The sequence below is a fragment of the Wallemia mellicola genome (assembly GCF_000263375.1).
Source record: "Wallemia mellicola CBS 633.66 unplaced genomic scaffold WALSEscaffold_6, whole genome shotgun sequence".
Classification (NCBI taxonomy): domain Eukaryota; kingdom Fungi; phylum Basidiomycota; class Wallemiomycetes; order Wallemiales; family Wallemiaceae; genus Wallemia; species Wallemia mellicola.
Window position 1 is genome coordinate 334,835 of NW_006531963.1, and position 25,795 is coordinate 360,629.

Consider the following 25,795-nt stretch of genomic DNA (forward strand, 5'->3'; position numbering starts at 1 on the left):
CCACTATCATGGTTGAACCCTCAGAAACATCGTCAAGACTGGCAAACGTTGTGAAGACGTTCATGCCACCAAGCCGTGAAGGCTTATTCGAGAGCAACTACAATGGAATTGAATGGAAGTGGAAGATGTTCGTCATCAGACCAGCACTCTTCAAGTGGGATTTGATAGGTCTTCTGCTCGTTCTAGTCTACATACTCTGGTCTTTCGTTGGCAGCAGATGGAACAAGAGAATAGCTGATAAATGGTAACTCGACTTTCACTGCCAGCACACAATACTGACGAGAACAGGGCGGATCACTGGCAGGGCATTATCAACAAGCAAGTAGCTATGGTTAATGTCTTCAAGCAATCACCAACCTACGCTGATGGTCCAACTGACTACCTCACCTATGCATCTGGTAGAAGAGGTATGGAGAGGTTCTACACCCACGTACACACACGTCCACGTCACGATATATTCCAGCAACTCTTTAATCTCGCTTGGTCTACTATCGACTTCGGTGCTGACTCTTCAGATAACGTTACACTCACTGCAAAGTTAACTCCACCAAAGGGCGGCCAAGACGTAGGATTCGTCTACGCCTTAGTAAAGAAATCGAAAATGGCTAACCTCCGTAAAAAGAGATTCGATTTGGGTTTGACAAAGACCATCAACGATTCTGATGCTTTCACCAACGACTTTTCACCAATGGCTGAAGTACACGCTCTTAATTCGTCATTCTCAAAGGAAGGCCTTACTGGTTTGCCTGAAACTGTCAAAGAGGCTGGCGCATACCTCAATTGGCTCATTATTTCTGACCAGCCAACCGAGAAACCATCAAAGGGTCCCCTCAAGCCGGAAGAGAAGGAACGCGTAATTGAGATCAACCTTAAGTTACCAAGTGATATGTCAAAGCTCACTTCATACATCATGTTGGTCTTCAACCTCATTGACGCAATCCATCTTCAGAAGTTATCTCTCAACGCTGATGTGAGTGATATCCAAAATAATTTATACTTCCTAACAAAACTTTCCAGACATTGCGTCGCTTACAGAAGAATCGTCAAGACTTGGAAGTCTCCTTAATCAAGGAATACGCTAAACAGCTCGAAGATGAAGAAGAAGAAAGGACAGGAAAGACAGCCGAGGAGCGTAAGCGTATCGCCAAGAAAGCAATCGAGGATGCCAAATATGAGAAGATGACTCCAGAACAAAGACGCAAGCACGAAGAGAAGGAACGTAAGAAGGTCGCCAAAAGAAGCCAACCAAAGCCAAAAATGAAGCGTTAAGAAGCTTATCGGATACTTTAATAGAAAGCATAATACATTAACCCTCTTTGATTTAATAATCACTTCTCGGTGTCAGACGGAGTGCATCTACCGATCTCAGTCTATCGACCTGTGAATTATGAGTAATTAACAACGATCGCAGTGTGTCACACCAATTTGACGAAATCAGGTTCGTGTATGACTCTCATAATTGATTCTGTGAGTAGCTTGTCATTATTGATGTCGATATCGATGTTATCAGTGCTATCAGCTTCTCTAAGAGAGATTTCGTCACCTCTCTTACGCTTCTGGCTTGCTGGTGGTGTAGCTTGTTGAGATAGTTTGTAACTCTGACTAAACTGTGTTTGAATCTGAGTCGCTGGCGGCGGCATGGAATAACAACTAGATTGGCTACCAAGTTTGCTGCTCGAACTCTCCGTCCTCCTCATACCATCACGAAGGAGAGGTATCGTCTCATTAGCAGCTACACACTCAATTTTGAACTTCCTCGCGCGATCTACGAACTCAATTGCTGAGGAGTTTGTCGTGAATGTTATCTGAAATCTCCCATCTGGCTGACTGAGGTGTTAGATTAATGGTATAGCTAACATTCAGCTCACATGCTTCACCATCACGATGTTATCTTTGAATGTCAATCGCATCGTCACTTTTGCATTCTCATCTGAGTGCAACGCTATAGATTCCTAGTGATATTTTAGAAATGTGAATAATCACGATGATGGTACGATATACCATGGTGTCTACATAACCACTATCGTGCGTTATCGTTATAGAAAGTCTAGCAATATCTCCATCTCGCGTTTGATGAGAGATCTCCAAAGTTGCAGCCATCGACGGCGATATAAATGTAGACCAATGTTGTGAATCCATACTAGAAGATCTTAAATACTTTTTAAGCGGAAATCTCAGTGTAGTCGTCATATTTCTTATCGCCGTTATTATAAAGAGGTCGATAATTCATAAATCTTCGTATACAATGGTTTCTAAATACATTAGACGTTAAATATCAAATCCATGGTCTTTGAATTTATGCACAGGTGTACCAGGTTGGGCGATAGCAGCAAGATCGTGTCTGTCCATCGCGAAGAGTGATCGACGAAGTGTCTGCCATAAACTCTGACTCTCATTGATACTCCTATCATTACTAGCTTGCTGAAGTGCTATAGCACTGAGAAGATGGTCGACTGCTTCCTTGTAGCAGCCAATGTTGAGACAACTTACACCGAGATTGTGTATCGCTCTCGTGAATGTCGGCCTCAATTCTAATGCTTTAGTGTATGCCTCAATTGCAGACTCAGAATTACCACCATTTGCTAACGTGGCACCTAATCTGTTCCAGAGCAACCAATCATCCGGACGCATTGAAAGCGCCGTCTTGAAACAATCTTGTGCTTGGTCGTAATTACTAGTTGCATAACTAAGCACCCCCAAGCCCACTTGCACATCAGGATCCAACTTATCCGTGCTACTGAATTGCGTCCTTGCGATATTCAAGAAGGAATCAATCACCCGCTGGTGCGTTGCCCAAGGCCAGTTGCTGGCTGTTGATGTGCCGGTATCTGGTGTTAATGTTGACGGATACTTCCTTGTTATCCATTTCTCTAGTGTAAGAGTTGCCGCATTGTCGTCACCCTCATTGGTGTACGATATTGCGAGTGGAATCATTGCTTCGAGTTCATTTGCGTCTTCATTCAAGCACCTTTCCAATGCCTTTATTGCTGCCTCTTCCTTTTCGTCCATTGCATGAGTATAGCCAAGCCATAACCAGGCCTTTGCATTGTGAGGTGATTGTCGAGCTGCTGCTTCGAAAGCCAACGCTGGTTCACTGAGGGGTCCACCCTCTTTCAACAACCTTTGCCCTTCTGCAAAGGGATCTGCTGATTCCATATACTGATTGGTGGTTTCTATATGATCATTTAGTAAACTCTTCTATATCAATGAAAATTACCCACCAAATTGGTATGTCTGGACGGACTGATTGGGATTGCTAGTCGCCTGATTCTCTATCAAGTCATTCTCAATACTCTCTCTAGCATTATTCATCTCCATGTTAAATTGCTTCTCCCAACTAGCAAGATTTTTGTTACTTGCATCCTCATGTGGTGCATACTGAGTATTCCAGACATTCTCAAACTCAGCGAGATAATCTTGGTTATTGTCGACATCTAAACCTTCATCACGAAGTGTCTGCTTAAATTGCTCCTGTATGTCTTCCTCCTTAGTAGCGGTTGATTGCTCTGAAACAGCAGCAGCTTTTTTGGAAATCTCCTCATTCATTTTATCGAACTGTTCGTCCCATTTAGCGTTCTCCTCTGCTTCATTAACTGGCGCCGTCTGCTGAGTTGTACCAGCAAATGAAGGCGATATTGGCATATACGGTGATTGCATGTACATAGAGCTTGAAGGACTAGCTGCATGTGACAAAGAAGCAGGACTGGCGGAAGTACCAGGTGAAACACCTCGCTGTTGCTGTGAATATTCCTCATTCCAATTCGACTTGCTGAGATTTCTATGCTGCTGGTTGAAAGATCTTTCAAGTAGATCACGCTGTATATCATGATGTTGGTTTCCGCTGAATTCATGAGCCCAGGCTGATGAACTAGAAGCTGTAATTTAGGTTAGAAAGTGGCGCTAAAGAAAGCTATGACAAACAAGCTGCAGGTGCTAATCTACCAACTTCAGTTCTCATAGCCTCCATACCAAATGGGCCTGTGTGGTGTGCTACAGGTGAGCTATTCCCAAAATGCTGCAATCTATCGCCTTCTCTGAGGGATGTTGAACTCTTCGGAAAGGCGGATAATGACTATCGACGAAGATTAAAAGATATAAAGAATGCAAATTGTGTTGCCTACAGAAGTGCCCAAGCCGGGGCGTTCCTGTAGAGTATATGTGAGCTACATCTGGGTATATGGAGTATATCAACTTACTTTCATCACTGATCGATCTACATCTGCATTCTTGAGTACGTTGTTTAGCGGATTGAATGAGTTTGTAGAGCATTCTGCACCGCCACCAAACATTGCATTGAACGACATAGTCACTGTTGATGAATAAGAGATGTTACCGGGTCAGATGATCATCGATTGACGATATAAAATATTCATACAACAGTTTATTCATACATTCTACTGTGATTTCTTTTTTCTCTCCTCTGTATCCCTCCCAGTCTCGCTTTTGCGCATCTGTATTATGACATACAGCGCTGTCTCTACTATTGCAATTGCGATAGCACCAAACATCGCCAGTAATGTTTTCTGCGCATTACTAAGTAAGTATATATTATAACTGCATTTGAGTCACCCACATATGTCGGATTCATCGTACCACCGGCCCACCATATAGCAGTTGCTACAGCTACCATGCTAAACAACACCGATGTAATTACTTGTAGCTCATCCTTCGTCTCCTTGTATACAGACTTCCTCTTGCGCTTCTGCTCGTCTTGAGGAAATAGAGAAGATCCGACCATCTCAAGATAAGCCTTTCTATTGAGCTCATCTTTGATCTTCTTCATATTCTCATCATATTCCGTGCTCTGTTCTGGTGTTAATTGAGCATATATCCTCCAGTTACCTACTTTGAACGATTGTATTGCGTTATCTGAATTAGTAGAACCAGCAAGGAGCGTCACAACGCTATATTGACGTGTATCTTCATATAACTGTCAGTGTAGTGTCATTTTATTCTCATATACTCACCTATTCCTTTCTCTTGGAGTGTCTGACTGTGTTTTCTCACAAACTTGATAATATATGTAATATCTTCATGTGTTAGTGTGCTGACATCAACTTCTCTATACTCTCCATTTCCTCTTGCTACATTATTTAGCTTTTCCACGAGCTCAACAGAATGTTTCTCCAATTGTAGCATCTTGAGTAATACAATCACCACCCACAGAAATTTATAGTGAGAATTCCTTTCAATAAAGTATAAACTCTCTAATACAACACTAAAGATGGCTCGCAGCGCGTTGCATTATTCCTGGGCAGCTGGACACGCTATCCTCTTCGTATGTTTTGTCGTAGTATGACCATTTCAGCTAGATTTACACGTTTAACAGTTAAGCACACTCAAATATGTTCTCGGTTTGATCACCTTCAAGTAAGACCCCATTTTAGCTCGTTAGTCTCATTTTGACCCGCATACAGAGGTGGTGATCTTGGCTGGGCATACAAGCGTGAGCTGCGAATTTTGGTAGCATTTTTACTTGCTAACATCCCGTTTAGTTTCATACTTTGGTGCTATGTTCGTTCCAACCTACTGAGGGAAGCCTTCGCTGACGTTCTCTAGCGTTTCATATGGAGTCGTTGTTTTCAAATCATTCGGTATCCCACAAGCCAACTTAGCATGGGTACAACGTGCCATGCTCGATGAAGTGCGTACATTATACTGAAAACGCAGCACTTCTCACTCAAAACCCGCAGAATGTTCAATACTTGATCCTCGCCGCCTTCCTTTTCGTTAGCAAGCCAGTACCTCGTAAGTGCTATAGAATATAATGCTCGGTGAAGTAAATAACCTGTACATAGTCACACTTATCCCATATGCGACTTTCTCACTCTTCCACATTCTCTCTTTCGTCAAGAACACAGCAATCCCATTGGTATTCCCACCTCCACCACAGTCAAACGCAACTTCAACCGATGGCTCAACACCTCCATCCAGCTCTGGCGCAGGCCCATCAATCCAAAAGTCGATTGGATCATTTGTAAAGGCAAACTACGCCAAAGCAAGTAAGGAACGCCTTTATTTTGAGTATAACATACTTACAATTACGCAGTGAAGTTTGTTTCATACTCTGAAATGGTAGTCTTTGTGAGACTTTTCCTTGGTGCTCTTATGTGAGTTACGCGTAAATTCTTCAGGCACAGACTAATAGAACCAGCTTCCAAAACGCAATCTCAATGCCAATGTTTTACGCTTTATTCTTACGCTCAAGATATGTCTTCAGTCCATACACCAAGAATGCATTTGCTCATGTTGGTGCTCGCATTGATGGATTAGTAGCACCATATCCACAAGCCTCCAGAATCTGGATACAAGTTAGAGGCTACTTAGCAAGAGCAGGCGGTCAAGTTGCTTAAAATTCTTTATTGTAACTCAAAAGATTGAAATAATTTAAAGACGGTATGGAAACTGGTGTAATATAGTCTTAGTGAGGATATTTTCGCTATTTAATGTTTGTATATTACAAATATCACGTCTAATCCTCCCCTTGTGCTAATCTAGAAGCTATCAGTGCGAGCGAGGTACAAGTCGATCGTTGAGCCATTTTTTATACTAATAAAATACACTAGAATTATAAAAGTCTACTAGTGGTATATAGTTTAGACATATCTCTCGCCATCTTCCTCACAGCGCTTATACACTTCTTGAACTTGAACCACGCTGTCCGCAATTCAGATTTGAATAATAATCAATTAATATTAGCGAATGAGATCTAGCTCGAGAGATCTCAACGTAGACACGGATGTCTCGCCTGCATCTCTGCTCAGTCAGCCCGAGCAGTATGCAGAGTACGAAGATATAGATGATCTGAGTGCGTATAGATATCCTACTACATTAAAGCGTACAATTGACAATATTTATACAGATACAGGCAAGCACTACGATGAATACAACGACTCCAGCGAATCCTTAATTGGAGACAGCGTATTTGGTCCAACAATAGCAACAAATGTAGCAACAGATTCTGGTTATCCGCCCTGGAGGGTACAACCACCAACACCATCGACGTCCGTCCCCCCGCAGACGCTCTTCAACTCTGATATCCACCCCTCTCATGAAGAATACCTTTCATGGTCTTCTTCCCCACTTTGTCCTATTACAATTACAGAAATCGAGTCCATATTCCATAATGTCAGTCACTACCTCGGATTTCAGTCAGATGCATCAACCAATGCCTTCGAAATGCTCATGCGCCAATTAGACTCACGAGCATCGAGAATGCAAGCAAATCAAGCTTTGATGACTCTTCACGCTGATTATATCGGTGGTGAACATGCAAACTTCAAAAGATGGTTTTTTGCTGCGCAGTTGGACCTCGATGATGCCATTGGCACGGAGAACAACCCAGGTATGGCAATGTTAGGTGAGGCAGCGCATGAGGTTAACGCAACATTCGGACAACGTTGTTACGCCTTTCTCACTCGAAATCGAACTAGACAACAATCATTACGTTCAGCTACAGAGCGCTGGCGCACGGCAATGGAACAAATGACCAGCCATAATAGAATAGTCCAGATGGCAATATTCTTATTATGTTGGACGGAAGCTGGAAATATCAGGTTCATGCCTGAATGTCTTTGTTATATATTCAAATGCGCAAATGATCATTATACGAAGATCCAGCAATTACCTGAAGAGGAGCGACCTATTCTTCCTCAGGGGTACTATTTACGTAGCATTATTCGTCCATTATACCGTTATTATAGAGATCAAGTTTACGAATTAGTCGATGGAAGGTACCTCAAGCGTGAAAATGACCATGATAAGACAATTGGATATGATGATATAAATCAGTTATTCTGGTATCCCGAGGGTATTAACCGTATTCATCTACTAGATGGAACTCGTTTAACTAATATACGTCCCGATCAACGCTTTAGAGCATTAGCGAGTGTGAAATGGGATCAGCCGTTCTATAAGTCATTCAAGGAAAAGCGTACTTTCGCCCATTTACTTGTTGACTATAATAGAATTTGGATCGCTCACGTTGCGGTATATTGGTTCTTCACAGCGTACAACGCCCATGAAGCATATAAACGAGATTGGGAACCATTACCTGCTAGACCGATGCAAATATCAGCATCAGCCATGGGTGGTGCAGTCTCCTCATTCATCATGATCTTAGGAACGATAGCTGAATTTAGCTTCTTACCTCTGAACTGGAATCATTTTTCAACATTAATCAGAAAATTGTTATTATATACAACCACACTCGTTCTCTGCATTGGTCCAACCTATTACATTGCAACATATGAAAGAGACACACCATTTTCACTAACTTTGGCAAAAGCTCATTTAGCTTTCGCAATCTTCATAACTGCATTTTACACATTGGTACCTTCAGGTAGAATCCTCGGTGATCGAGTCAGCTCTAGAGCTCGGAAATATGTCGCTTCTCAGACATTTACAGCTTCCTATCCAAAATTAGATAACAGCGGTAGATTCACTTCAATTGCCCTATGGATTCTGGTTTTTGGATGCAAATATATCGAAAGTTACTGTTACCTTTCTTTGTCTTCAAAAGATCCTATGGCAGCATTGATGAATATGCGAGTACAGAACTGTTCAGATGCCCTGGTTGGAGAGTTTTTCTGCACAAATCACGCTAAATTCACACTGGCAATCATGATTATTATGGACCTCGTGTTGTTCTTCCTTGATACTTATCTTTGGTATGTCATTTGGAGTACGTTCATTTCAGTTTCTCGTTCGTTCGCACTCGGTTTATCCATCTGGACACCATGGAGGGATCTCTTCAGACGAGTACCAAGTATGATATATTCCAAATTGCTCGTACCAAATGATCTACCAATGAAACCAAAACTGCTAGCTGCGCAAGTATGGAACCTGATTGTGTTGTCTATGTATCATGATCATCTTTTGTCTATTGTAGGTATCAACGGGATGTTCGATACAATCTGCTAACACAATTAAAGGAACATGTACAGAAGTTACTCTACGTTGAGGTACAATCGAAGGAGGATGGCAGACGTACCTACGAAAGTCCGCCATTCTTTGTAGATTTCGATCAGAAGTATGGTTTACGTACCGAATTCTTGCCTACAAATGCAGAAGCTGAGCGTAGAATTTCATTCTTTGCAAGATCACTAGCTATCAAAATGCCTGAGGCTATTCCTGTACCGGAGATGCCTTGCTTCACGGTCTTGGTACCACACTACTCTGAAAAGATGTTGTTGTCCCTTCGCGAAATCATTCGTGAAGAGGATGAAACTACTAGAGTCAGTTTGTTGGAATACCTGAAGCAGTTACATCCAGTTGAATGGTCACATTTTATTCGTGATACTCGGACAATCGCTGAAGAATCCGGGATGTATCGTACACCAATTGCTACACCTACAGCATCACCTTCACTCACTAATCTCACAACGCCATCTATGACGCCAGCAGCAACACCTCTGCTATCCCCATCATCTACTATTTCTGGAAAGGCTTCACCAGGTGCATTTGGAGCACCAAAGACACCACCAGTTGAGAATTTACATAGATCTTTCAGTGACAGTTTCGCTTCATACAATATGAAAGCCAAGTTGCCTGATTATACATTACGCACACGTATTTGGGCATCTATAAGAGCACAAACGCTGTATAGAACAATTTCAGGTTTCATGAACTACCACAAAGCCATCAAACTACTCTATCATGTTGAGACACCAGATTTAGTTGACAGGTTGCTCGAAGAGCGCAACCAATCTTCGGACTCAAGTGACGATAGTCAAAAGCTAGGTGTAAAACATGGTGAAAGATCAGATTACGATGATCTGAATGAAGATGTTGATCAAATGGTAGAAAGATCGTTGGATATAATGGCCAGAAGGAAATTCAAATTCATCGTTTCGATGCAGCGTTACTCCAAATTTAACGCAGAAGAAAGAGAAAATGTTGAAATTCTTCTAAAGACATTCCCAGATTTACAAATAGCATACATTGAGGAGGTCGTCACTCCAGATGAAGATGATAGTAGTGAGTTTTTCGATGAAATTAAATACTATTCAGTATTAATCGATGGTCACTGCGATAAAATGCCAAATGGTACACGTAAACCTAGGATGAGGATCGAATTACCTGGTAATCCAATTCTGGGTGATGGTAAATCCGATAACCAAAACCATGCTCTTATCTTCTACCGTGGTGAATACTTACAACTCATTGATGCTAACCAAGTGGGTGATTTAAGATACATAAGCAATCGACTAACAATCTTGTAGGACAACTACCTCGAAGAATGTCTCAAAATTCGTAATGTTCTAGGAGAATTCGAGTCTTTCCAGACTTCTAGGCATTCACCATATTCTAATTGGGGACAAGATGACTTCTATAAGAAGCCCCCAGTTGCGATCGTTGGTGCTCGAGAATACATCTTCTCAGAAAATGTCGGTATTCTCGGTGATATTGCGGCAGGTAAAGAACAAACATTCGGTACAATGGCTGCCAGGGCACTTTCGCATATTGGTGGTAAACTCCACTACGGTCATCCTGATTTCTTAAATGCCATATTCATGACTACTCGCGGTGGTGTTGCCAAGGCACAAAAAGGTTTACATTTGAATGAAGATATTTTTGGTGGTATGACTGCATTCAACAGAGGGGGTCGTATCAAACATGCTGAGTACTACCAATGTGGTAAAGGACGTGATCTCGGTTTCGGTACCATTCTTAACTTCCAAACCAAGATCGGTACTGGTATGGGTGAACAAATGATTTCAAGAGAATACTACTATCTTGGTACACAACTTCCAACAGACAGATTCCTTACCTTTTACTACGGTCACGGTGGTTTCCACGTCAACAACACATTGGTTATCTTCTCAGTTCAAATTATTACTGTTACACGTGAGTTTGTGGATATTATGGAAATAGCTACTGACATACTCAAGTGCTCCTCCTTGGTACACTCAATGAGACGCTTGAGGACTGTAAGCATGATGACAACGGTGATTACATGGGTGGTCAACCAGGTTGCTACAATCTCTATCCAGTTTACGAGTGGATAAAGCGCACGATAATTTCCATTTTCTTGGTTTTTATGATTGCGTTCCTTCCATTATTCATGCATGAGCTCATGGACAGAGGTGCATGGAAAGCCTTTAGTAGATTGACAAAGCAGTTCATGTCGTTATCACCAATCTTTGAGGTATTTTCAACGCAAATTTACCGTCATTCTGTGGGTAGAAAGTAATGATAATATGTAATCCACTAACAGAAAATAGATCGTAACATCGTTGACATTCGGTGGAGCAAGATATATCGCCACAGGACGTGGTTTTGCTACCACCAGAATATCCTTCCCATTACTCTTTTCGCGTTTCGCCGGACCTAGTATTTACATGGGTATGCGCACTCTGCTCATGCTCACGTTCATTTCTTTGTCCATGTGGGTTCCACACCTCATTTACTTCTGGTTCTCTGGATTTGCACTTGCGTAAGTTTAGAGCGTGTGTTTATTGATCACTACTCACCTCACTACAGCCTTGCTCCGTTCGCATTCAACCCACATCAATTTTCTCTGCATGACTTTATAATTGACTATCGTGAATACCTCCATTGGATGTCGAGAGGTAATGCCAAATCGCACTCAAATTCCTGGATCAGTTTCTGTCGTCTTTCACGTACGCGTGTAACGGGTTACCGTAAAAAGATCCTCGGTCTGCCTTCGGAGAAGTACCTCGATGATAGCGCTAAAGCAGGATGGCAGGTGGTCTTATTCTCTGAGATCGTCTGGCCAGCTTTCATGGCATTCGTTTTTACTCTCGCTTACATGTTCATGAACTCAATAAAAAATGAGTATATTGAGAAGCCAAGTATGTTGATAAGGATACTTTACATTGCGTTTGCACCGATCGCATTAAACGCTGTGGTTTTGGTGTCTGGTTTCTTACTGTCATACTTCTACGGTAGAAAGTTGTCGACAGAATGGGAGGCATATCCCGCAGCTATGGCAACTTTCGTACATGCTGTTGCAGTTCTTGGACAAATTGTCACCTTCGAATACCTCTGGTATTTAGAGAACTGGAGAGGTACAAGCACACTTCTCGGTATAATTGCTTCAATGGCTATACAAAGAGCGGTTGTCAAATCCATAGTAGCAATGTTCCTTGGCAGAGAGATCAAAAACGATGAAACTAATAGAGCTTGGTGGAGCGGAAAATGGTGGTACACAGGATTAGGCCAGCATATAATGACACACCCATTGAGGGAATTTTTCGCAAAGTTAGCAGAATGTTCACTCTTTACAGCTGACTTCTTGCTGTGTCATATTTTATTCTTTATACTCGCAATTCCAACTTTAATACCAGGATTTGATAGAATACATTCAACCGCATTGTTTTGGTTAAAGCCATCAAAGCAAATTAGACCGCCTATCTACTCACGCAAAATCCAAATCGAGCGTAGGAGAGTCTTTTATAAGTATGGCTTTATTTACTTGATCATTATGAGCTGTTTAGCTTCAACTATTATCATTCCACTGTTTTATAAGGACATTATCATTGGTTGGTAGTTTCTTCACTTTATTCTAAGCATTAAAAATCGCATCAAACTTCTTTGCATTTCTATTCGAAAAAATATATATATTTCACAGTTCTATGGAAACAGGGGAAAACAGGAATTATCAAGCTGTCAAACTTAGGAAAGGTTTTACTAGTTTGTATTTTCTTTTGGTCGTTTATACTATTTTCTTTTATATGTTTTTAAATGTACTTATTGAATGATCTATACGATATCACAACAACTTGCTAATTACTTTTGTTTGCTTGAATGATCTATACTATATATTAACTCGCTAATCATTTTTGTTGCTTTCATTTGATACAATGTTTTTCAGCTTTTTCAAACCAAATCGGTGCGAGAAGAGCCATTGTACCCAAGAAATAGGCAGGTGTGTTAATACCTTGAACAACCAGGCTTTTCCTCCCGTGATGAGAGTGATAGGCGGCGACTTCTGCAAGGCATGTCTCACAACATCGTCTGCAAATACATCCCTACCTGGTGCTGTGGAGTGGATTTGAGAAAGTTGCAGTCTATTGATGATGAGATCTTTGATAGGGTAATAGGGCGAATCGTCTGATGGTTCATATCCTCCAGCTTGGTTGTTGACGATGTTTGACTTGACGGCCCCTGGTTCAAGCACCATAACTTTGATATTGAATGGTTCAAGTTCGGAACGCAATACTATTGACATCGTATTGATAGCTGATTTGCTGATAGCGTAGAAACCTCCGAACTGGAGGGCGTTAGGTGGCCCTTTAAAAAGTCACATAACTCACAGGAAGTGGCATTCTTCCGACGACGGAGCTCACATTCAAAATGAGACCTTTTCTCGCCTGTATCATATCAGTTGTAAATGCCTTAGTCACTCGAAAAGTACCGATAGTATTTGTGTCTATGACCTTCTGCGCAACATCCAGGGAGGTTTCGACGAGTGGACTGTTGTTAATAATACCTGCGTTGTTCACCAGGATATCCAAGACAATGCCGTCATCTTTTAGTTTCTTTGCAACGCCATTGACACTCTCGTCACTAGTAGCATCTAATTCCATCGTCATAATCCCTGCGTCAGTCAATCGGCCCATTTTGGCGGCGTTTCGTGCCGTCGCTATGACATGACATCCCGCTCTATGGAAACTAGATGCGAGTGCCTCTCCAATCCCATCTGCATGGCTATCAGCAGAGTTTTTATGAATTCACCGTTGATTACCTTGGCTGCAACCCGTAATTAATACGACCGTCATTGTTGATTGGACGTACGGTAACGGTTTGAACGATTACGACTTCAATTTTATATTTTAAATAACAAATTGTAAATTATTGGTATTTTATAAACATACATTATATCATACCTTTCATCCGAATATATTACCAGATGACACCGACCGGCGTCATCTCACACTTAAGAGTTCCAGAGCTTAAGCTTTCTCTATTGCGGTAATGTTTAAAATAACAAGAACGGCAAGAAATGCTTTAAGCTCATCCCAAACAGTGCGGATGTACAGAACATCGACAGTGTTACATACACCGATACCCTCAGCACTGTCGCATGCTCCATCTGCCCCAAATGCACGGGGTAGGCTCCCAGGTGGACAGGTTATAGGTAATGAAGCTGCTCTCCAATTTGTAGAGGGAAAGAGAGATGCCAAGCGAGACATTTTCAGCGAGTTTTCACTGGAGGGTAAAGTAGGTTAATATGAAGTTATACGACAGCTCTAACAGGTATAGTGCACTGTAGTTTCAGGCGGTGGTGGTGGACTAGGTCTGGAAATTGCGCAGGCTGTTTGTGAAGCAGGATCTGTCGTACATGTTTTCGATATGCCACCAGAGCCAAGCAGCACGTTCAAAGCTGTGCAGAAATATGTTAAGGCATTTGGCAGTAGCCTTGAGTATCACCAGATGGACGTTACTAACCAGAAAGCTGTCTTTGAACTATGTGACAAAATCGGCGAAAAGGAGGGTGGTATACATGGAGCAGTGTGTGCTGCCGCTATATTAGAGACATATGACTGTCTCGAATATCCTTCGGCTGAATTTGAGAAAACAATGCAGGTGAATGCAGGTGGTAGGGTGGTGTTCTTTATATGATGCTGTCTCACTCTATTGACCAGGCGTTTTATATACTAGCCAAGGTGTAGCTAGACAGATGAAGAAGTACAATCAAGCCGGCTCAATTGCTATGATCGCCAGTATGAGTGGATCGATCACGAATAGAGATCAGCACTGGGTTGGGTATAATGCATCGAAGAGTGCAGTTTTGCAAATGGCACGCTCTATGGCCGCTGAATTAGGGCCTGATGATATCAGGGTAAACTGTATCAGTCCTGGCCATTTCGAGACGCCAATGACAAGGAAAGTTTTTGAGCAAAACCCCGGATTGAAGGAGAAATGGGAGTCAGGATCGCCTATGCAACGTTTGGGTATTCAGTGGGTGGATAGTAATTTTAAAGCGATAATGCTAATGTCAGCCTCCCAGTCATGAACTCAGAGGCGTTGCGGTTTGGCTTCTGTCCTCAGCAAGCAGCTTCTGCCAAGGCTGTGATGTGAAGATCAGCGGCGGTTACGAAACTTGGTAGAACATTTTTCTGTAGCTAAATGCATTTTATTTGATTTTGTTAAAAGAGAAGACATATGAGACATCATGCAAGAACACCGATATAGTTGATAGACAGTCAGTGTGGTATATTAAAACTCAAAAAGAGATTTATTCTACGACGATAACTGGATACGTGTTTTAGCTGGACTCCTCCATTACACGCTTTCATGCTTTGATGTGTAAATGAGTGTACCAACAGGTATTTCCCGAATAGGAACTTCAGGTTAGACATGATAGACGTGGTAAACGTGAGAGACTCTGGAACTGTTTATCAACAAAACGCTCCATTCTGATTGCATCATGATATTTCGTCACCTCTGCCTCCTTGACTACCAAGTCCTGTGTGTGAAATTTTAATTTAACGACAACCATCAAGGACAAGTGCAAATTGAATAGATAGCACTACAATTGATAGCTTTACAATTGATAGCTTTATAATCTCAAAACTCCAACATGCTCAAATTCATTGCTCAATTGATCTTCGTTCTATTGACACTCTCTGCTGGAGTGATCAATATTTTTGTCAACATTAGTGCCATCAGCACAGATTTGGTACCATCAGCACTCAAATACATTACAGTAGATACTTCTCTACTGGGTCAGTCGCTCTCTAGTCAAAATGCCGAGTTAGATGTATCAGTGAGTGTGTGACAAAGGAATAAGATTTTCACTTATTATTATACAGAGTCTTTACACAACAAACTCGGACGACCCTCTCGGACAAGGGTTAGGGGTTAGACAGGACTACTACTTCGGTCAATATGCCTATTGTGGTACACTTGAGGGTAGACGAGATGGTGTATGCCTGTTAGGGAGAGACTCGGGCTCGGAGTTTATCTCCAGACTCGATCCGTACACCTATATAATTAATGACACACCGGAGAATCTTAAAGACGGTGTCAGGTCCCTCCTCGAAGCTCCCGATACAACTTTTACAGCCAGTGACTATCTGAGAAGGTACAGTGCTGCAGCCTACTGGCTCATTTTCCTCTCTGCCATCTTCACAGGTGTTGCTCTCTTCACGTAGGTATAGGCTATAGTAGGTGTTCTCAACTGACGCAAATCAGCGGTGTCGTGCCTACGCGTTACACATTCTTCTTTGGTGGAGTATTTTGTCTGCTTGCATTTTTGACTGTAGCTGTTGGTGCAGCAATACTTACAGCTTTGATTGCAAAAATCAGGCATATCAATGGAGGTAAGTTACGTCATCGAAGTAGAGCGTTGTTGAAAATGATTTCAGAAGCGCTGGGAGTTTATGTCCACTTTGGCGTGTCATTGTGGTTAGTCTGGATTACAGCATTTGTTCTCATGATAGCTACACCTTTCTACTTCTTAGCGTGAGTGTCTCTGAACTAATAGAAGTAGCTGACACGATAATCTAGCTGCGCAGCCCACAGAATCGATTAATGAACCATTAACGCTTTTATATATTTTTACGATACGACACAACGACACAACGACCTCATTAATAGTAATCAGTAATCGGACTTAATGACTTATAAATACATGCGCTTTTAGTGGTATAAATTAGGTTGCTTAGATTTTGTAGATGATGCCACCTGATAACATACTGGTTGGGGTGTGTTAGTAATTAGCATCTATGGGCAGCGCTCTCACGAGCTTTGAACTCACATTTCATTCTCATCATTCATTCGCTCGAGTACCTTCATAGCTTCGGTAGAGCCGAAGAGTGCATCAGTACCAAGACCTTTGTTGACTTCTTGAACGGCATCCTCTACGCTGACAGCTTCTTCACCGTCGAAAGTTGATTGTAAAGCATCCGCAAATTTCGTTTTGAAGAGAGCTACACGTTGTGGTGTGAGGGCATCGTCGACGGATGTTGGTGCTGATGGTGCTGGTGGCGCTGTTGGAGCCGGCGTAGTTCTAGTGCTGGCGAGATTATCGAAATTCATAGAAGTATCCATCATGGAATTGTCAAGCATGGCAGCTGCTTGAGCGTCGTCATTCTCTTGGCCATCTTGCTGCATTTCTTGACCATCCTGTTGCATTCCTTCTTCGTCTCCTTCATCGCTGTCCTCACTAGCATCACCATCACCTTCTTCATCTTCATCCATCTCTGAATCGCTCGGTTCTGCACCACCACCGGTGTTGAGCTTACGTTTCTTCTTTCCTGCTGCTGTCTTGCCTGTTTTACCCTTACCAACTTTGATTACTTCCTTGAATAAGGCGAATCTCAAAATCTCTTCAGCAGCTTGCGCATCGACTTCATCAACAGTTTGCGACAATCTCGACTTGGCGTGACCGGTAGCCAAACGGATGAGAGTCTCAAGTGTACGAGCAGTAAGCGGAGTGGTTCTGCGGGTGTTAGCAGCTTGGTCATCATTACGCAAACCAGCATAGACATCAACAATATACTCTGAAGCTGTCTTTGTCAATTGCGGTGTGATTCTGTTCTTGGCATATTGAACGTATTTCTTTATGAAGTTTATCGAAAGGACTTCTTTACGTTTGTTTGCGCCTTTACCAATGGTGGTTGTTACACCGGCGTGCAGAAGTGGGTTGAATTTCTCGAATGGTTGTGTTTCGACAATTGCTTCCTCAGCTTGGGTGCCAACGTCAAGCGCTTGGTCGAGGTTGTCAACCGCCGGTGTACCCTCTTCGACTCCCGGTTGGAGATATCTATGCATCCTGAGGACGTGCTCGGACATCATTCTATCCTTCTGCTCGTCCACGTCGTCAGTGACGATGAAGAGCAAATCGAAACGAGAGAGCAAGGAATCCGGCAGCGCAATGTTTCTGTGAGGATCTTTGTGAACATCATATTGACCATAGATTGGGTTGGCAGCAGCCACGACTGAACATCTAGCGTTGAGGGACGTGTGAATACCAGCCTTGGCAATGGTGACTGTTTGTTGTTCCATAACTTCGTGGATAGCAACTCTATCTACATCGCTCATCTTGTCAAATTCATCTATACATACGACACCCCTGTCTGCGAGTACCATCGCACCAGCTTCGAGTCTACGCTCACCAGTTTCTTTGTCAGTGTTGACAGCGGCTGTCAAACCAACGCCGGATGAACCTCTACCTGTAGTTGCGATCGCAAGTGGTGCAGTGTTAAGTACAAATCTCAACATCTGTGATTTGGCAGTGGATGGATCACCAACCATGAGGATGTTAATATCACCACGAATGTGTGTACCATTATCGAGGTTCTTTTCTTGTCCACCTAGCAATAACAGTAGAATAGCCTTCTTGATGTAATCATGGCCGTAAATCGATGGTGCAAGTGATTGCGAGAGTAAGTTGAAGATGTTTTTGCGTTTCGAAAGCTTGTTGATCTGTCTCACATCACTGTCGGTTATCATCATTTGTGCAATACCACCGCCAGCCTTAGATGAGAGGAGAATGGCGTTGTTTGAGAGCAAAACAGTTCTAACGGTTGCCGAAGTACCCGCACCACCGGCTATAGCTCTGTACACACCAACGAGTTGGATTCTATCACCTGGTTTGACTTTGTCGACCATATCGTCGTACATTTGTACGTCAATGCTGCGAGGTAACTGCCCAGCCGGTGCTCTTTCTGGCATTTCCTGGATTGAAATCATTTGTTGGTCTTTGAAAGTTGAGAAACCGAACTCAGTTTGAAGAGGATTGTTGTTATCGTCAGTTGTAGGTATGACAGAAGTTGTTACTGGTGCATTACCCATCATTTGGGCATCTCTGTATTCTCGTGACTGAAATTCTTTTGTCTCTGGGCAATAATGGACAGACTTGAGCATTTTTGGACGTACGAGTGAGCCTAGTAGTTGTGTAAGATGTATGAATTGAGTTGGCTTAACGCGGTCACTCACATCTAGTAACGATACCCTCTAAGGATATCATGTTCCCTATATGCATCGCACGCAAAGTACGTGGATTGACATGGTTATCACCAAAAGAACCCCTCAGACCACAGTAGAATGACTTGTTGACAATGTCATCGGTGTCTGGATTATGCACAACTTTGATAACCTCATAGAGAGCCTCCTCAAGCGCTGGGAAGTAATCGTTTGGAGTTTTAAGTAAGCCGTCTGCGTAGTCTCGTCTGTAATCACGCATGTCGTCGATATTGATTATCAGGCGTTGCTGGCCTTGTCTAAGCATCTTCTTGATTTCCTCCTTGTAATTGTAGGTTTTAGACTCCTATGGTAGCGTATTAGCAGATTATACGCGTTGCAGCTCGATCTAGACCTACATCACTATCAAGGAATGCAGAAAAGACCTCGATACGCTGGGCCTTCAAATCAGTTTCGAGTTGTGGATCGTCGCCCAGTATTGACGCCCTAAAAATCAGCTCAGTGTCGTTATATCCGCCGCTACTCACATTTCGATAGTTTCTAAACTTGTTGAACGCGTTCGAAGCGCGAAGGCAAGTGAAAACAAATAAAATAAAGATAGTTTAGCAGATAGTAATGCTACGGGGAATGCAGCCCCTGCGATTACACGTATCCACAATTATACCTTAAGTAAGCAGCTGTGATTAAATTTTTCGCCAATATGCACAACTCTAATATTCGCGTGCATGTCTAACGCTATGCTGTTACACCTACCCCGCTATGTGCGATAAGCTGCATTGATTTTATTTTTGGTGTCTTTGGCGTTTCTGAAATCATACGATTATGAATGTTGATCGGTTGGGGAAGATATAAATTGGGTAGACTAATCACCTATTCTGCTACAACCATCAACTACAAATGTTCGCAAAGCAAGCAGTCCAGGCGGTCCAGACAGTAAAGTCTCAATCTGGCAAAGCACTGCCTTCCGTATGGGGTGAACGTCTTATTAATTATGTGTGCTGACTTCTTCTCAGATCAAAGAAGCATTAAGTAACAAGCCAGCTATCTTTGAGTCTATCGGCAGGGTCGAATTCAACGGCAACAAGAACACACACGTTGTGTCTGAACAATGAGCCAGTCTGTATGCCAAACGAACAGGTTGTTTAAATGTACATTTATTATCGCATTTGACGTTTACATGTAATTATTTGCTATTTTGCAGTTACTTAATTTGATATTTTACATTTCTCGTTACTACGTTGCTATGTTTCATTGCTATGTTTCATCCTAGGAGATTATTGAAGAGACAATTAGAGGAGACTATTGGAGGTTATTAAAGGTTATTGAAGGTTATTAAACGCCATTAAGGCTAACGCTATAAAACGCTATTAGAGGTTACTGGTACCGACGTATCCGATATATAAAGTGTGTAATACGATCATGGCTAATGAAACCAAGTCGATAGAGCTGCTAATAACACGGAGGATTGTGAACTTCTTATCGACGCACTTGACTTCCTCAGGGTTGGATGCTCTGTTGCGAGATTGTAGCAATCTGTGTCTCATTAGCTCACCTTACTGTATAGAACATCCACTCACTCTGCAGTGGCTGGGCCGACAAACACCAGATGGATAAAGTGTGATAGAGCAATCTTCGCGAGTAAGATTGTGTGGAATGCATCGACGTGGATGCTGTTGACAGCTTTACAGAGATTGTGATAATCGAGCGCCTTCACGGTCTGGCAGAGTATGCCGAAGTCGAGTGCATGGCCGTGGTTGATAATCCATCTGCCAAGCAACGCGCTGGAAATAGTACTGCCGATGATGCAATAAGTTGACGCTAATCTAGCCTCGAACGGTTTAGCCTTGTAGGTGATCACGGCGCCTATGTAAGATTGCCAGAATTGCACGCCGAGCAGCGTCCCTAGCAGAAGCAAATAAAAGCCACCACCGTTTTTGGTTAATAGGGCATATAAACCTGGCCAGCTTGGTTGGCCCGCCTGGGCTAGCTTATTGAAGAGAGGTACATTAACGTGTAGATCGTCTACTGTGTTTTCCATTTTTCGCCTTCGTTGTTCTGACGAAAGAAGTCGTCGCACGCCTGCATCCTTGCATCACAACATCCAGAAGAAAAATGGATGGATTCTCAACCTTGTATTACGCGTTATATCCCAGCGACAATTTAGACAATAAGGAATCACTAGCTGCATTGGCCACACTCATCCTATCAACTGTCGACCAGCTACTGGGAAAATATGAATTTTTGTGGCACAAAGATACCTTCGAATTAACGCTGAATGATCTGGAAGTCAGAAACAATAGGGGCTTTTTCTTAGAGGGGCGTATGCGCGTTGGAGAATCAATCCAGGATGAATGGATCACGGTCTGGCTCTTGAGGGAGCTCTCAAAGACATACGATTTCGTCATTGAGTGCGTAGGGTCGATTATATTACACTCGCTAACAAACTACAGGATCCACGACACTGACGGCCAGTTTCTCCTTATCGAGGCAGCCAATGAGCTACCAAATTGGCTGACACCTGCCCGAGCAGACAACAGACTGTGGATACACAATGGCAAACTCCATCTCGTCCCAATCGACCATACCTCTCCTGGCCCAGCCCAAAAGCGACGAGTATTCGAAATAGACAACACCTTCGATGATTTACAGCCCCAGGAGGAGAACGACGCGTGGATAGACCACCGCAAAGCTATCCAACTGGTTAGGAACCCTCAAGTTGAGACTCTAGCGTCGCCAAGTCTCGAAAAGGCTGCTTTTTCCCGCCTGGAGACCTACCCGTATAGTCTGGGAGAACACCAGCATACATTCGTGGCCTACTTGCCGCCGTCGTTGGCGAAAATATGCGCACATACGAGCGCGAAAGTTGTATCACCTGAACGTCAGACAGCCACCTCACTCACACAGAAGGCCATCGAGGCGTTTGCGACTCGTGACAGCGCTGGGACGCGAGCTGCCCAGAAGATGTCTCGCTTTGCGCCTGACGAAACGACACGTTGCAGCGTTACAGTCAGCAGGACGGCATATGCCCAAATGCAAGGCCAGAAGTTCTACCCGCCGAGGGTCTACAAGGCTGAGCAATGGCCCAACACTGGCAGAGAACGCGAACAGCGGGAGAAAGGCATGCGTCTCGCGTGCGGTTTCGAGATCCTTTTCGATGAATCCAAGCATTCCCTTGGGAGGGAGTCCACGAGGGTTCACAACCCTGATGCAGACAAACCCATCGAAGTGCTGACTGAGAACGATCCAGCGTTTAGGACCTACATCGACAAATTAGCAGCCGTCGATTTCTTCAAGGGCGAGATCGAAGGGAGTAGACTCTACAACCAGCGGTACGAGCATGCCAAGCGTGTATGGCTTTCCATTCGGGAGAAGGAAAGCGACGACCGCTTTTCGTTTGCCCAGGAAGTCGAGACACTCTTGAAAGCACCGGGTGTCGGCAAACCCACCACCGATCAGGATGACGACGAGAAATGGATGGAAATCGACGCCACAGACTTCGACGACTACCTGTCTCAGCGGATGCAGGCGTCCACTGCGAGCGGAGCACCCGACGCGGATGTGCAAGCCTCAGCAGCAACACTGGGACAGTTCAGCGACAAGCTGAACGCCTTCGTTGAAGGGCAGGGTGGAGTGACCGAAGCAAAGTTCGCGGATGAAGAATTCTCCGACGACGATGGCGACAGCAGCGGCGGCAGCGACGAAGAACTAGACGACGCTGATAAGCGACGGATAATGGACGGCCTCGTACCCTCGCTAAATCAAAGTGAATGGGGTGCGTCCACGCAATCTGCACTCCAACAAGAACAGCAAGAGCAGAAAGACCAGACTGTCAACTTATCCGCCGCCAAAGAGGAGGATCTTCTAAACAAGGTGCGGGAATTCGCTGACGATCCGTCTGAAACAAAGCAAAGGGAGGAGGACGACCGCCTGCGCAGGCCCTACTTCGAGAAGGAAGAGTACGACGGCTACTCAGACTCTGACGACGGCATCGACGAAGACACTAGGAACGCCGAACGCTTGAAGAGTGCTGTCAAAGAAATAGGCGACGACGAGGCAGAAGACATCGAGAACCTCCCGCAGGTGGAGGGAGACGTCGACATTGACATGGGCAACGAAGAGGAAGACTTCCTGGCGTTCTCGAGGGAGGCGCTCGGTATCGATGACGCCCTCTGGAGCAAGATCATCAGCGAGAGGAAAGACAGAGGCGCATTTGTGCCGTCATCCACAGCCAATGGGCAGCAAGCAGCACATACAGCCTCACCACAGCCACCGCAGCCACCTACGAAAGCTCCACACACCGGAGTCGAAGACCAGCACGCAAAACCAGCACGCAACGACAAGCTGAACTCCTTCGAAGCCGTAATGGCCGCCATGGACGACGAGCTCGCAAAGACCACCGGACGGCCCCACAGTACGCACCCAACCCGCGAGGACGACGACGACCAGCTCAGAGCGATGGACCAAGAGCTCAAGTCCATCCTCGCGCGCGTAGATCCACACGACGAGACACTCGACGACGACGAATTCGAGAGCGAAGAGCTGCAGTCGGGCGACTACTCGACAATGAGAAACTTCCTCGAGTCGTTCAAGGCCCAGTCCGGCCTGAGTGGGCCTGTCAGCAACCTTGCGGGCTCCTTCGGCGAGCGTCTCCCGCGAGACCACCAGTAGCTATTGTAATTTATTATCCCATTTTTTTTTTTGCACGACTGTTACACTGCACGCCGAGACATCGTTATGACAAGTTTATGCGTTACAAAGATTGTGGTTATATATCAGTGGAAGTAGAAAAACACAGCGATAAAGAACTGAAGAAAAGTTTATGAAAGGGCTTAGTACCAGTCGCCGTGAGACTTCATAGCATCAGCGACCTTCAAGAATCCAGCAATGTTGGCACCGGTGACGAGGGATGGGTAGCCCTTACCAGAGCCGTACTTCTGGCCAACTTCGAAGCAGTTGGCGTAGCAATCCTTCATGATTTGCTCGAGACGCTGGTCGACATCCTGGGCAGTCCAGCGGAGACGTTGGGAGTTCTGAGCCATTTCGAGACCAGAGACAGCAACACCACCGGAGTTTGCAGCCTTACCTGGACCGTACCACAATGGCTTCTCGGAGGTGAGGGTTGACTCGTAAACGTCAATAGCCTCTTGAGTTGAACCCATGTTTGAACCTTCAGCGACGATTCTGCAGCCAGCCTTGAGGAGAGCCTTAGCTTCTTCGCCTGAAACCTCGTTTTGGGTAGCTGATGGAAGAGCGATGTCGACCTTCTCGAGGAGAGTCCATGGACGAGCGCCAGCGTGGTAGACGTACTTGTCGCCCTTTGTCTTAACCCAGTCAGCGAGGTAGCCGAACTTGGCCTTGAGGTCTTGGATCTCGAAGATGTCTTCTGGGGTGAAACCATCTGCAGCAATAACTGAGCCCTTGGAGTCAGAAAGCGAGTGGACTGAACCACCAAGCTCGATAACCTTGAGGGCAGCGTATTGGGCGACGTTACCAGAACCTGAGACAAGAGTGCGCTTGCCCTTGACAGTCTCGTTGAAGTGCTTAAGCATTTCTACGACGTAGTAGACGACACCATAACCAGTGGCCTCTGGACGGATGAGTGATCCACCCCATGAGAGACCCTTACCGGTGAGGATACCAGAGAACTCGTTGCGAAGTCTCTTGTATTGGCCAAACATGAAGCCAACCTCACGTCCAGTGGTACCGATATCACCAGCAGGAATGTCTGTGTCTTGACCAATGTGCTTCGACAACTCGGCTGCATGACGTCAGATTTTTTGTGTCTGAAAATTTTCACGTACTCATAAAGCTTACACAAAAGCGACGGATTTCGTTGTCAGAACGGCCCTTGCTAGAAAACGTTGAGCCTCCTTTACCGCCGCCAAGCTCGTCCTAGAGTTAGCGTTATCCTGATAGCAATACATTGTTACTCACGGACAAGCCTGTAAGTGCATTCTTGAAGATTTGCTCAAAGCCCAAAAATTTCAAGATTGAGAGGTTGACAGATTCGTGCAATCTAAGACCACCCTTGTAAGGACCGAGGGCAGAGTTGAATTGAACACGGTAGCCTACGTTGACTTCGACTTCACCGTTGTCATTTTCCCATGGAACACGGAATTGGATAACACGCTCAGGGACTTGAATGACACGCAAAGCTCTTTTGTATTCTGGTTGCTTTTCGAAAAGTGGAGCCAAAGTGGATTCGACTTCGTGGAGAGCTTGTTCGAATTCTGGTTCTGCTGGTGGTGCCTGGAGAGTGTGAGCAATGGTATGGGTGTATCTCCTGGCTGTCAGTATTCATGCAAGTGACGGATCAAATTTTCCTCGGATGCTTCGCATGCTCCAACAGCTTCGATTGCTTCGACTGCGACTAGTTTTTTGGAGATTGATGATTAATATTGGAATAATATTTGAAAATAACAACATTTGTCCAATTACTGAGTCTTACTTCATTTGGTGCGAGTCACATGTTGATGACGGAGTCAGAAGTTCGCCACAGCCACACCGAAAGACGAAGCGACAGCAGTGACAGCAGCTTAGATGCGGCTTCTATGTAGATTGATATATTGTTACGGGTACCACCATATAGTGTTACCCTGCACGAGACGTTTCCTGGCCGTCGAAGCGAGGTGCGAGCGAATGTGCCGCATGTATAGCGAGCGAATCGGGGCGCATGAAGACTGACAGCCAAGTTGTCTAACTCACCATGTCTTCTAGTATTGTTGTTGTGGTTGAAGAGCTCGTGTTCTCATTTGACTGCAGCCCAGCCTGGATTAAATAAAAAATTAGATAAGGGATGAGCGACCTGGGTGAGAGTATAAAGGCGATGAAGGAGTCTGTAGATTATCATGCGCCAAACAACACTGCCCTGCTCTGTGCCTTCCCAATTCTCCATATC

General features: G+C 44.2%; 14 protein-coding genes across 14 annotated transcripts; 7 read left to right on the top strand and 7 right to left on the bottom strand.

Moving 5' to 3' along the window:
- The first annotated feature begins 18 nt into the window (after positions 1–18).
- Positions 19–1,345, top strand: WALSEDRAFT_60046 (DUF1682-domain-containing protein). The gene is made up of 3 exons (XM_006957578.1): positions 19–244; positions 289–970; positions 1,018–1,345. The coding sequence occupies exons 1-3, from the start codon at positions 63–65 to the stop codon at positions 1,267–1,269; spliced, it is 1,116 nt and encodes a 371-aa protein (XP_006957640.1). The 5' UTR covers positions 19–62; the 3' UTR covers positions 1,270–1,345.
- Positions 1,322–2,100, bottom strand: WALSEDRAFT_63594 (hypothetical protein; the record flags this gene model as incomplete). The annotated part of the gene is made up of 4 exons (XM_006957579.1): positions 1,322–1,378; positions 1,422–1,823; positions 1,869–1,952; positions 2,002–2,100. 4 exons carry the CDS (start codon positions 2,098–2,100, stop codon positions 1,322–1,324), a joined length of 642 nt encoding a protein of 213 aa, XP_006957641.1.
- Positions 1,450–4,299, bottom strand: WALSEDRAFT_60047 (TPR-like protein). The gene is made up of 6 exons (XM_006957580.1): positions 4,197–4,299; positions 4,122–4,145; positions 3,922–4,072; positions 3,222–3,875; positions 1,869–3,173; positions 1,450–1,823 (listed from the first exon to the last, which is right to left on the bottom strand). The coding sequence occupies exons 1-5, from the start codon at positions 4,287–4,289 to the stop codon at positions 2,269–2,271; spliced, it is 1,827 nt and encodes a 608-aa protein (XP_006957642.1). The 5' UTR covers positions 4,290–4,299; the 3' UTR covers positions 1,450–1,823; positions 1,869–2,268.
- Positions 4,300–4,334: 35 nt separating this feature from the next.
- On the bottom strand, positions 4,335–5,115 carry WALSEDRAFT_60048 (hypothetical protein). The gene is made up of 3 exons (XM_006957581.1): positions 4,968–5,115; positions 4,574–4,920; positions 4,335–4,523 (listed from the first exon to the last, which is right to left on the bottom strand). Exons 2-3 carry the CDS (start codon positions 4,781–4,783, stop codon positions 4,395–4,397), a joined length of 339 nt encoding a protein of 112 aa, XP_006957643.1. The 5' UTR covers positions 4,784–4,920; positions 4,968–5,115; the 3' UTR covers positions 4,335–4,394.
- Positions 5,116–5,142: 27 nt separating this feature from the next.
- Positions 5,143–6,397, top strand: WALSEDRAFT_60049 (hypothetical protein). Its single transcript, XM_006957582.1, has 10 exons — positions 5,143–5,175; positions 5,225–5,278; positions 5,330–5,370; positions 5,418–5,446; positions 5,496–5,514; positions 5,560–5,644; positions 5,694–5,748; positions 5,799–6,002; positions 6,050–6,110; positions 6,155–6,397. Exons 2-10 carry the CDS (start codon positions 5,225–5,227, stop codon positions 6,351–6,353), a joined length of 747 nt encoding a protein of 248 aa, XP_006957644.1. The 5' UTR covers positions 5,143–5,175; the 3' UTR covers positions 6,354–6,397.
- Positions 6,398–6,662: 265 nt separating this feature from the next.
- WALSEDRAFT_32074 (glucan synthase) lies at positions 6,663–13,741 on the top strand. Its single transcript, XM_006957583.1, has 9 exons — positions 6,663–6,808; positions 6,863–8,886; positions 8,934–10,178; positions 10,224–10,848; positions 10,893–11,179; positions 11,226–11,437; positions 11,485–13,237; positions 13,281–13,666; positions 13,712–13,741. The coding sequence occupies exons 1-7, from the start codon at positions 6,703–6,705 to the stop codon at positions 12,512–12,514; spliced, it is 5,529 nt and encodes a 1,842-aa protein (XP_006957645.1). The 5' UTR covers positions 6,663–6,702; the 3' UTR covers positions 12,515–13,237; positions 13,281–13,666; positions 13,712–13,741.
- Positions 11,489–13,755, bottom strand: WALSEDRAFT_68368 (oxidoreductase). The gene is made up of 3 exons (XM_006957584.1): positions 13,712–13,755; positions 13,281–13,666; positions 11,489–13,237 (listed from the first exon to the last, which is right to left on the bottom strand). The coding sequence occupies exons 1-3, from the start codon at positions 13,743–13,745 to the stop codon at positions 12,797–12,799; spliced, it is 861 nt and encodes a 286-aa protein (XP_006957646.1). The 5' UTR covers positions 13,746–13,755; the 3' UTR covers positions 11,489–12,796.
- Positions 13,756–13,998: 243 nt separating this feature from the next.
- Positions 13,999–15,077, top strand: WALSEDRAFT_17058 (NAD(P)-binding protein; the record flags this gene model as incomplete). Its single annotated transcript, XM_006957412.1, has 4 exons — positions 13,999–14,187; positions 14,230–14,566; positions 14,613–14,928; positions 14,978–15,077. 4 exons carry the CDS (start codon positions 13,999–14,001, stop codon positions 15,075–15,077), a joined length of 942 nt encoding a protein of 313 aa, XP_006957474.1.
- Positions 15,078–15,550: 473 nt separating this feature from the next.
- WALSEDRAFT_17351 (hypothetical protein) lies at positions 15,551–16,438 on the top strand (the record flags this gene model as incomplete). Its single annotated transcript, XM_006957422.1, has 4 exons — positions 15,551–15,730; positions 15,783–16,120; positions 16,165–16,292; positions 16,338–16,438. 4 exons carry the CDS (start codon positions 15,551–15,553, stop codon positions 16,436–16,438), a joined length of 747 nt encoding a protein of 248 aa, XP_006957484.1.
- A 142-nt stretch (positions 16,439–16,580) lies between these two features.
- On the bottom strand, positions 16,581–19,381 carry WALSEDRAFT_37214 (MCM-domain-containing protein). Its single transcript, XM_006957585.1, has 4 exons — positions 19,296–19,381; positions 18,913–19,243; positions 16,730–18,860; positions 16,581–16,667 (listed from the first exon to the last, which is right to left on the bottom strand). The coding sequence occupies exons 2-4, from the start codon at positions 19,202–19,204 to the stop codon at positions 16,634–16,636; spliced, it is 2,457 nt and encodes an 818-aa protein (XP_006957647.1). The 5' UTR covers positions 19,205–19,243; positions 19,296–19,381; the 3' UTR covers positions 16,581–16,633.
- Positions 19,382–19,794: 413 nt separating this feature from the next.
- WALSEDRAFT_63603 (hypothetical protein) lies at positions 19,795–20,009 on the top strand (the record flags this gene model as incomplete). Its single annotated transcript, XM_006957586.1, has 2 exons — positions 19,795–19,863; positions 19,911–20,009. The coding sequence occupies 2 exons, from the start codon at positions 19,795–19,797 to the stop codon at positions 20,007–20,009; spliced, it is 168 nt and encodes a 55-aa protein (XP_006957648.1).
- A 94-nt stretch (positions 20,010–20,103) lies between these two features.
- On the bottom strand, positions 20,104–20,941 carry WALSEDRAFT_60050 (hypothetical protein). The gene is made up of 2 exons (XM_006957587.1): positions 20,475–20,941; positions 20,104–20,430 (listed from the first exon to the last, which is right to left on the bottom strand). Exons 1-2 carry the CDS (start codon positions 20,933–20,935, stop codon positions 20,265–20,267), a joined length of 627 nt encoding a protein of 208 aa, XP_006957649.1. The 5' UTR covers positions 20,936–20,941; the 3' UTR covers positions 20,104–20,264.
- Positions 20,942–20,986: 45 nt separating this feature from the next.
- On the top strand, positions 20,987–23,597 carry WALSEDRAFT_60052 (SGT1-domain-containing protein). Its single transcript, XM_006957588.1, has 2 exons — positions 20,987–21,305; positions 21,348–23,597. The coding sequence occupies exons 1-2, from the start codon at positions 21,010–21,012 to the stop codon at positions 23,563–23,565; spliced, it is 2,514 nt and encodes an 837-aa protein (XP_006957650.1). The 5' UTR covers positions 20,987–21,009; the 3' UTR covers positions 23,566–23,597.
- A 129-nt stretch (positions 23,598–23,726) lies between these two features.
- WALSEDRAFT_28155 (NADP(+)-dependent glutamate dehydrogenase) lies at positions 23,727–25,350 on the bottom strand (the record flags this gene model as incomplete). The annotated part of the gene is made up of 4 exons (XM_006957589.1): positions 23,727–24,655; positions 24,699–24,789; positions 24,832–25,180; positions 25,346–25,350. The coding sequence occupies 4 exons, from the start codon at positions 25,348–25,350 to the stop codon at positions 23,727–23,729; spliced, it is 1,374 nt and encodes a 457-aa protein (XP_006957651.1).
- Positions 25,351–25,795: the final 445 nt, after the last annotated feature.

What these genes read in the sequence shown, in the direction of transcription:
- WALSEDRAFT_60046 (XM_006957578.1), top strand. Translation starts at nt 63, where the DNA reads ATGCCACCAAGCCGTGAAGGCTTATTCGAGAGCAACTACAATGGAATT. An exon ending in AAGAGAATAGCTGATAAATG is followed by an intron (nt 245 to 288) that starts GTAACTCGACTT and finishes TGACGAGAACAG; the next exon opens with GGCGGATCACTGGCAGGGCA. An exon ending in AGTTATCTCTCAACGCTGAT is followed by an intron (nt 971 to 1,017) that starts GTGAGTGATATC and finishes AAAACTTTCCAG; the next exon opens with ACATTGCGTCGCTTACAGAA.
- WALSEDRAFT_60047 (XM_006957580.1), bottom strand. Translation starts at nt 4,289, where the DNA reads ATGTTTGGTGGCGGTGCAGAATGCTCTACAAACTCATTCAATCCGCTA. An exon ending in TAGATCGATCAGTGATGAAA is followed by an intron (nt 4,146 to 4,196) that starts GTAAGTTGATAT and finishes TATACTCTACAG; the next exon opens with GAACGCCCCGGCTTGGGCAC. An exon ending in TAGATTAGCACCTGCAGCTT is followed by an intron (nt 3,876 to 3,921) that starts GTTTGTCATAGC and finishes CCTAAATTACAG; the next exon opens with CTTCTAGTTCATCAGCCTGG.
- WALSEDRAFT_60048 (XM_006957581.1), bottom strand. Translation starts at nt 4,783, where the DNA reads ATGAAGAAGATCAAAGATGAGCTCAATAGAAAGGCTTATCTTGAGATG. An exon ending in GTACGATGAATCCGACATAT is followed by an intron (nt 4,524 to 4,573) that starts GTGGGTGACTCA and finishes AGTAATGCGCAG; the next exon opens with AAAACATTACTGGCGATGTT.
- WALSEDRAFT_60049 (XM_006957582.1), top strand. Translation starts at nt 5,225, where the DNA reads ATGGCTCGCAGCGCGTTGCATTATTCCTGGGCAGCTGGACACGCTATC. An exon ending in CTGGACACGCTATCCTCTTC is followed by an intron (nt 5,279 to 5,329) that starts GTATGTTTTGTC and finishes CACGTTTAACAG; the next exon opens with TTAAGCACACTCAAATATGT. An exon ending in AACGTGCCATGCTCGATGAA is followed by an intron (nt 5,645 to 5,693) that starts GTGCGTACATTA and finishes CAAAACCCGCAG; the next exon opens with AATGTTCAATACTTGATCCT.
- WALSEDRAFT_32074 (XM_006957583.1), top strand. Translation starts at nt 6,703, where the DNA reads ATGAGATCTAGCTCGAGAGATCTCAACGTAGACACGGATGTCTCGCCT. An exon ending in TCAAATTATTACTGTTACAC is followed by an intron (nt 10,849 to 10,892) that starts GTGAGTTTGTGG and finishes GACATACTCAAG; the next exon opens with TGCTCCTCCTTGGTACACTC. An exon ending in TTCTCTGGATTTGCACTTGC is followed by an intron (nt 11,438 to 11,484) that starts GTAAGTTTAGAG and finishes ACCTCACTACAG; the next exon opens with CCTTGCTCCGTTCGCATTCA.
- WALSEDRAFT_68368 (XM_006957584.1), bottom strand. Translation starts at nt 13,745, where the DNA reads ATGACGGTCGTATTAATTACGGGTTGCAGCCAAG. An exon ending in AATTACGGGTTGCAGCCAAG is followed by an intron (nt 13,667 to 13,711) that starts GTAATCAACGGT and finishes ATAGCCATGCAG; the next exon opens with ATGGGATTGGAGAGGCACTC. An exon ending in TCGGAAGAATGCCACTTCCT is followed by an intron (nt 13,238 to 13,280) that starts GTGAGTTATGTG and finishes AACGCCCTCCAG; the next exon opens with TTCGGAGGTTTCTACGCTAT.
- WALSEDRAFT_37214 (XM_006957585.1), bottom strand. Translation starts at nt 19,204, where the DNA reads ATGCTTAGACAAGGCCAGCAACGCCTGATAATCAATATCGACGACATG. An exon ending in AGAGGGTATCGTTACTAGAT is followed by an intron (nt 18,861 to 18,912) that starts GTGAGTGACCGC and finishes CACAACTACTAG; the next exon opens with GCTCACTCGTACGTCCAAAA. An exon ending in ATGAATGATGAGAATGAAAT is followed by an intron (nt 16,668 to 16,729) that starts GTGAGTTCAAAG and finishes CACCCCAACCAG; the next exon opens with TATGTTATCAGGTGGCATCA.
- WALSEDRAFT_60050 (XM_006957587.1), bottom strand. Translation starts at nt 20,935, where the DNA reads ATGGAAAACACAGTAGACGATCTACACGTTAATGTACCTCTCTTCAAT. An exon ending in GTCGGCCCAGCCACTGCAGA is followed by an intron (nt 20,431 to 20,474) that starts GTGAGTGGATGT and finishes AATGAGACACAG; the next exon opens with ATTGCTACAATCTCGCAACA.
- WALSEDRAFT_60052 (XM_006957588.1), top strand. Translation starts at nt 21,010, where the DNA reads ATGGATGGATTCTCAACCTTGTATTACGCGTTATATCCCAGCGACAAT. An exon ending in ACATACGATTTCGTCATTGA is followed by an intron (nt 21,306 to 21,347) that starts GTGCGTAGGGTC and finishes AACAAACTACAG; the next exon opens with GATCCACGACACTGACGGCC.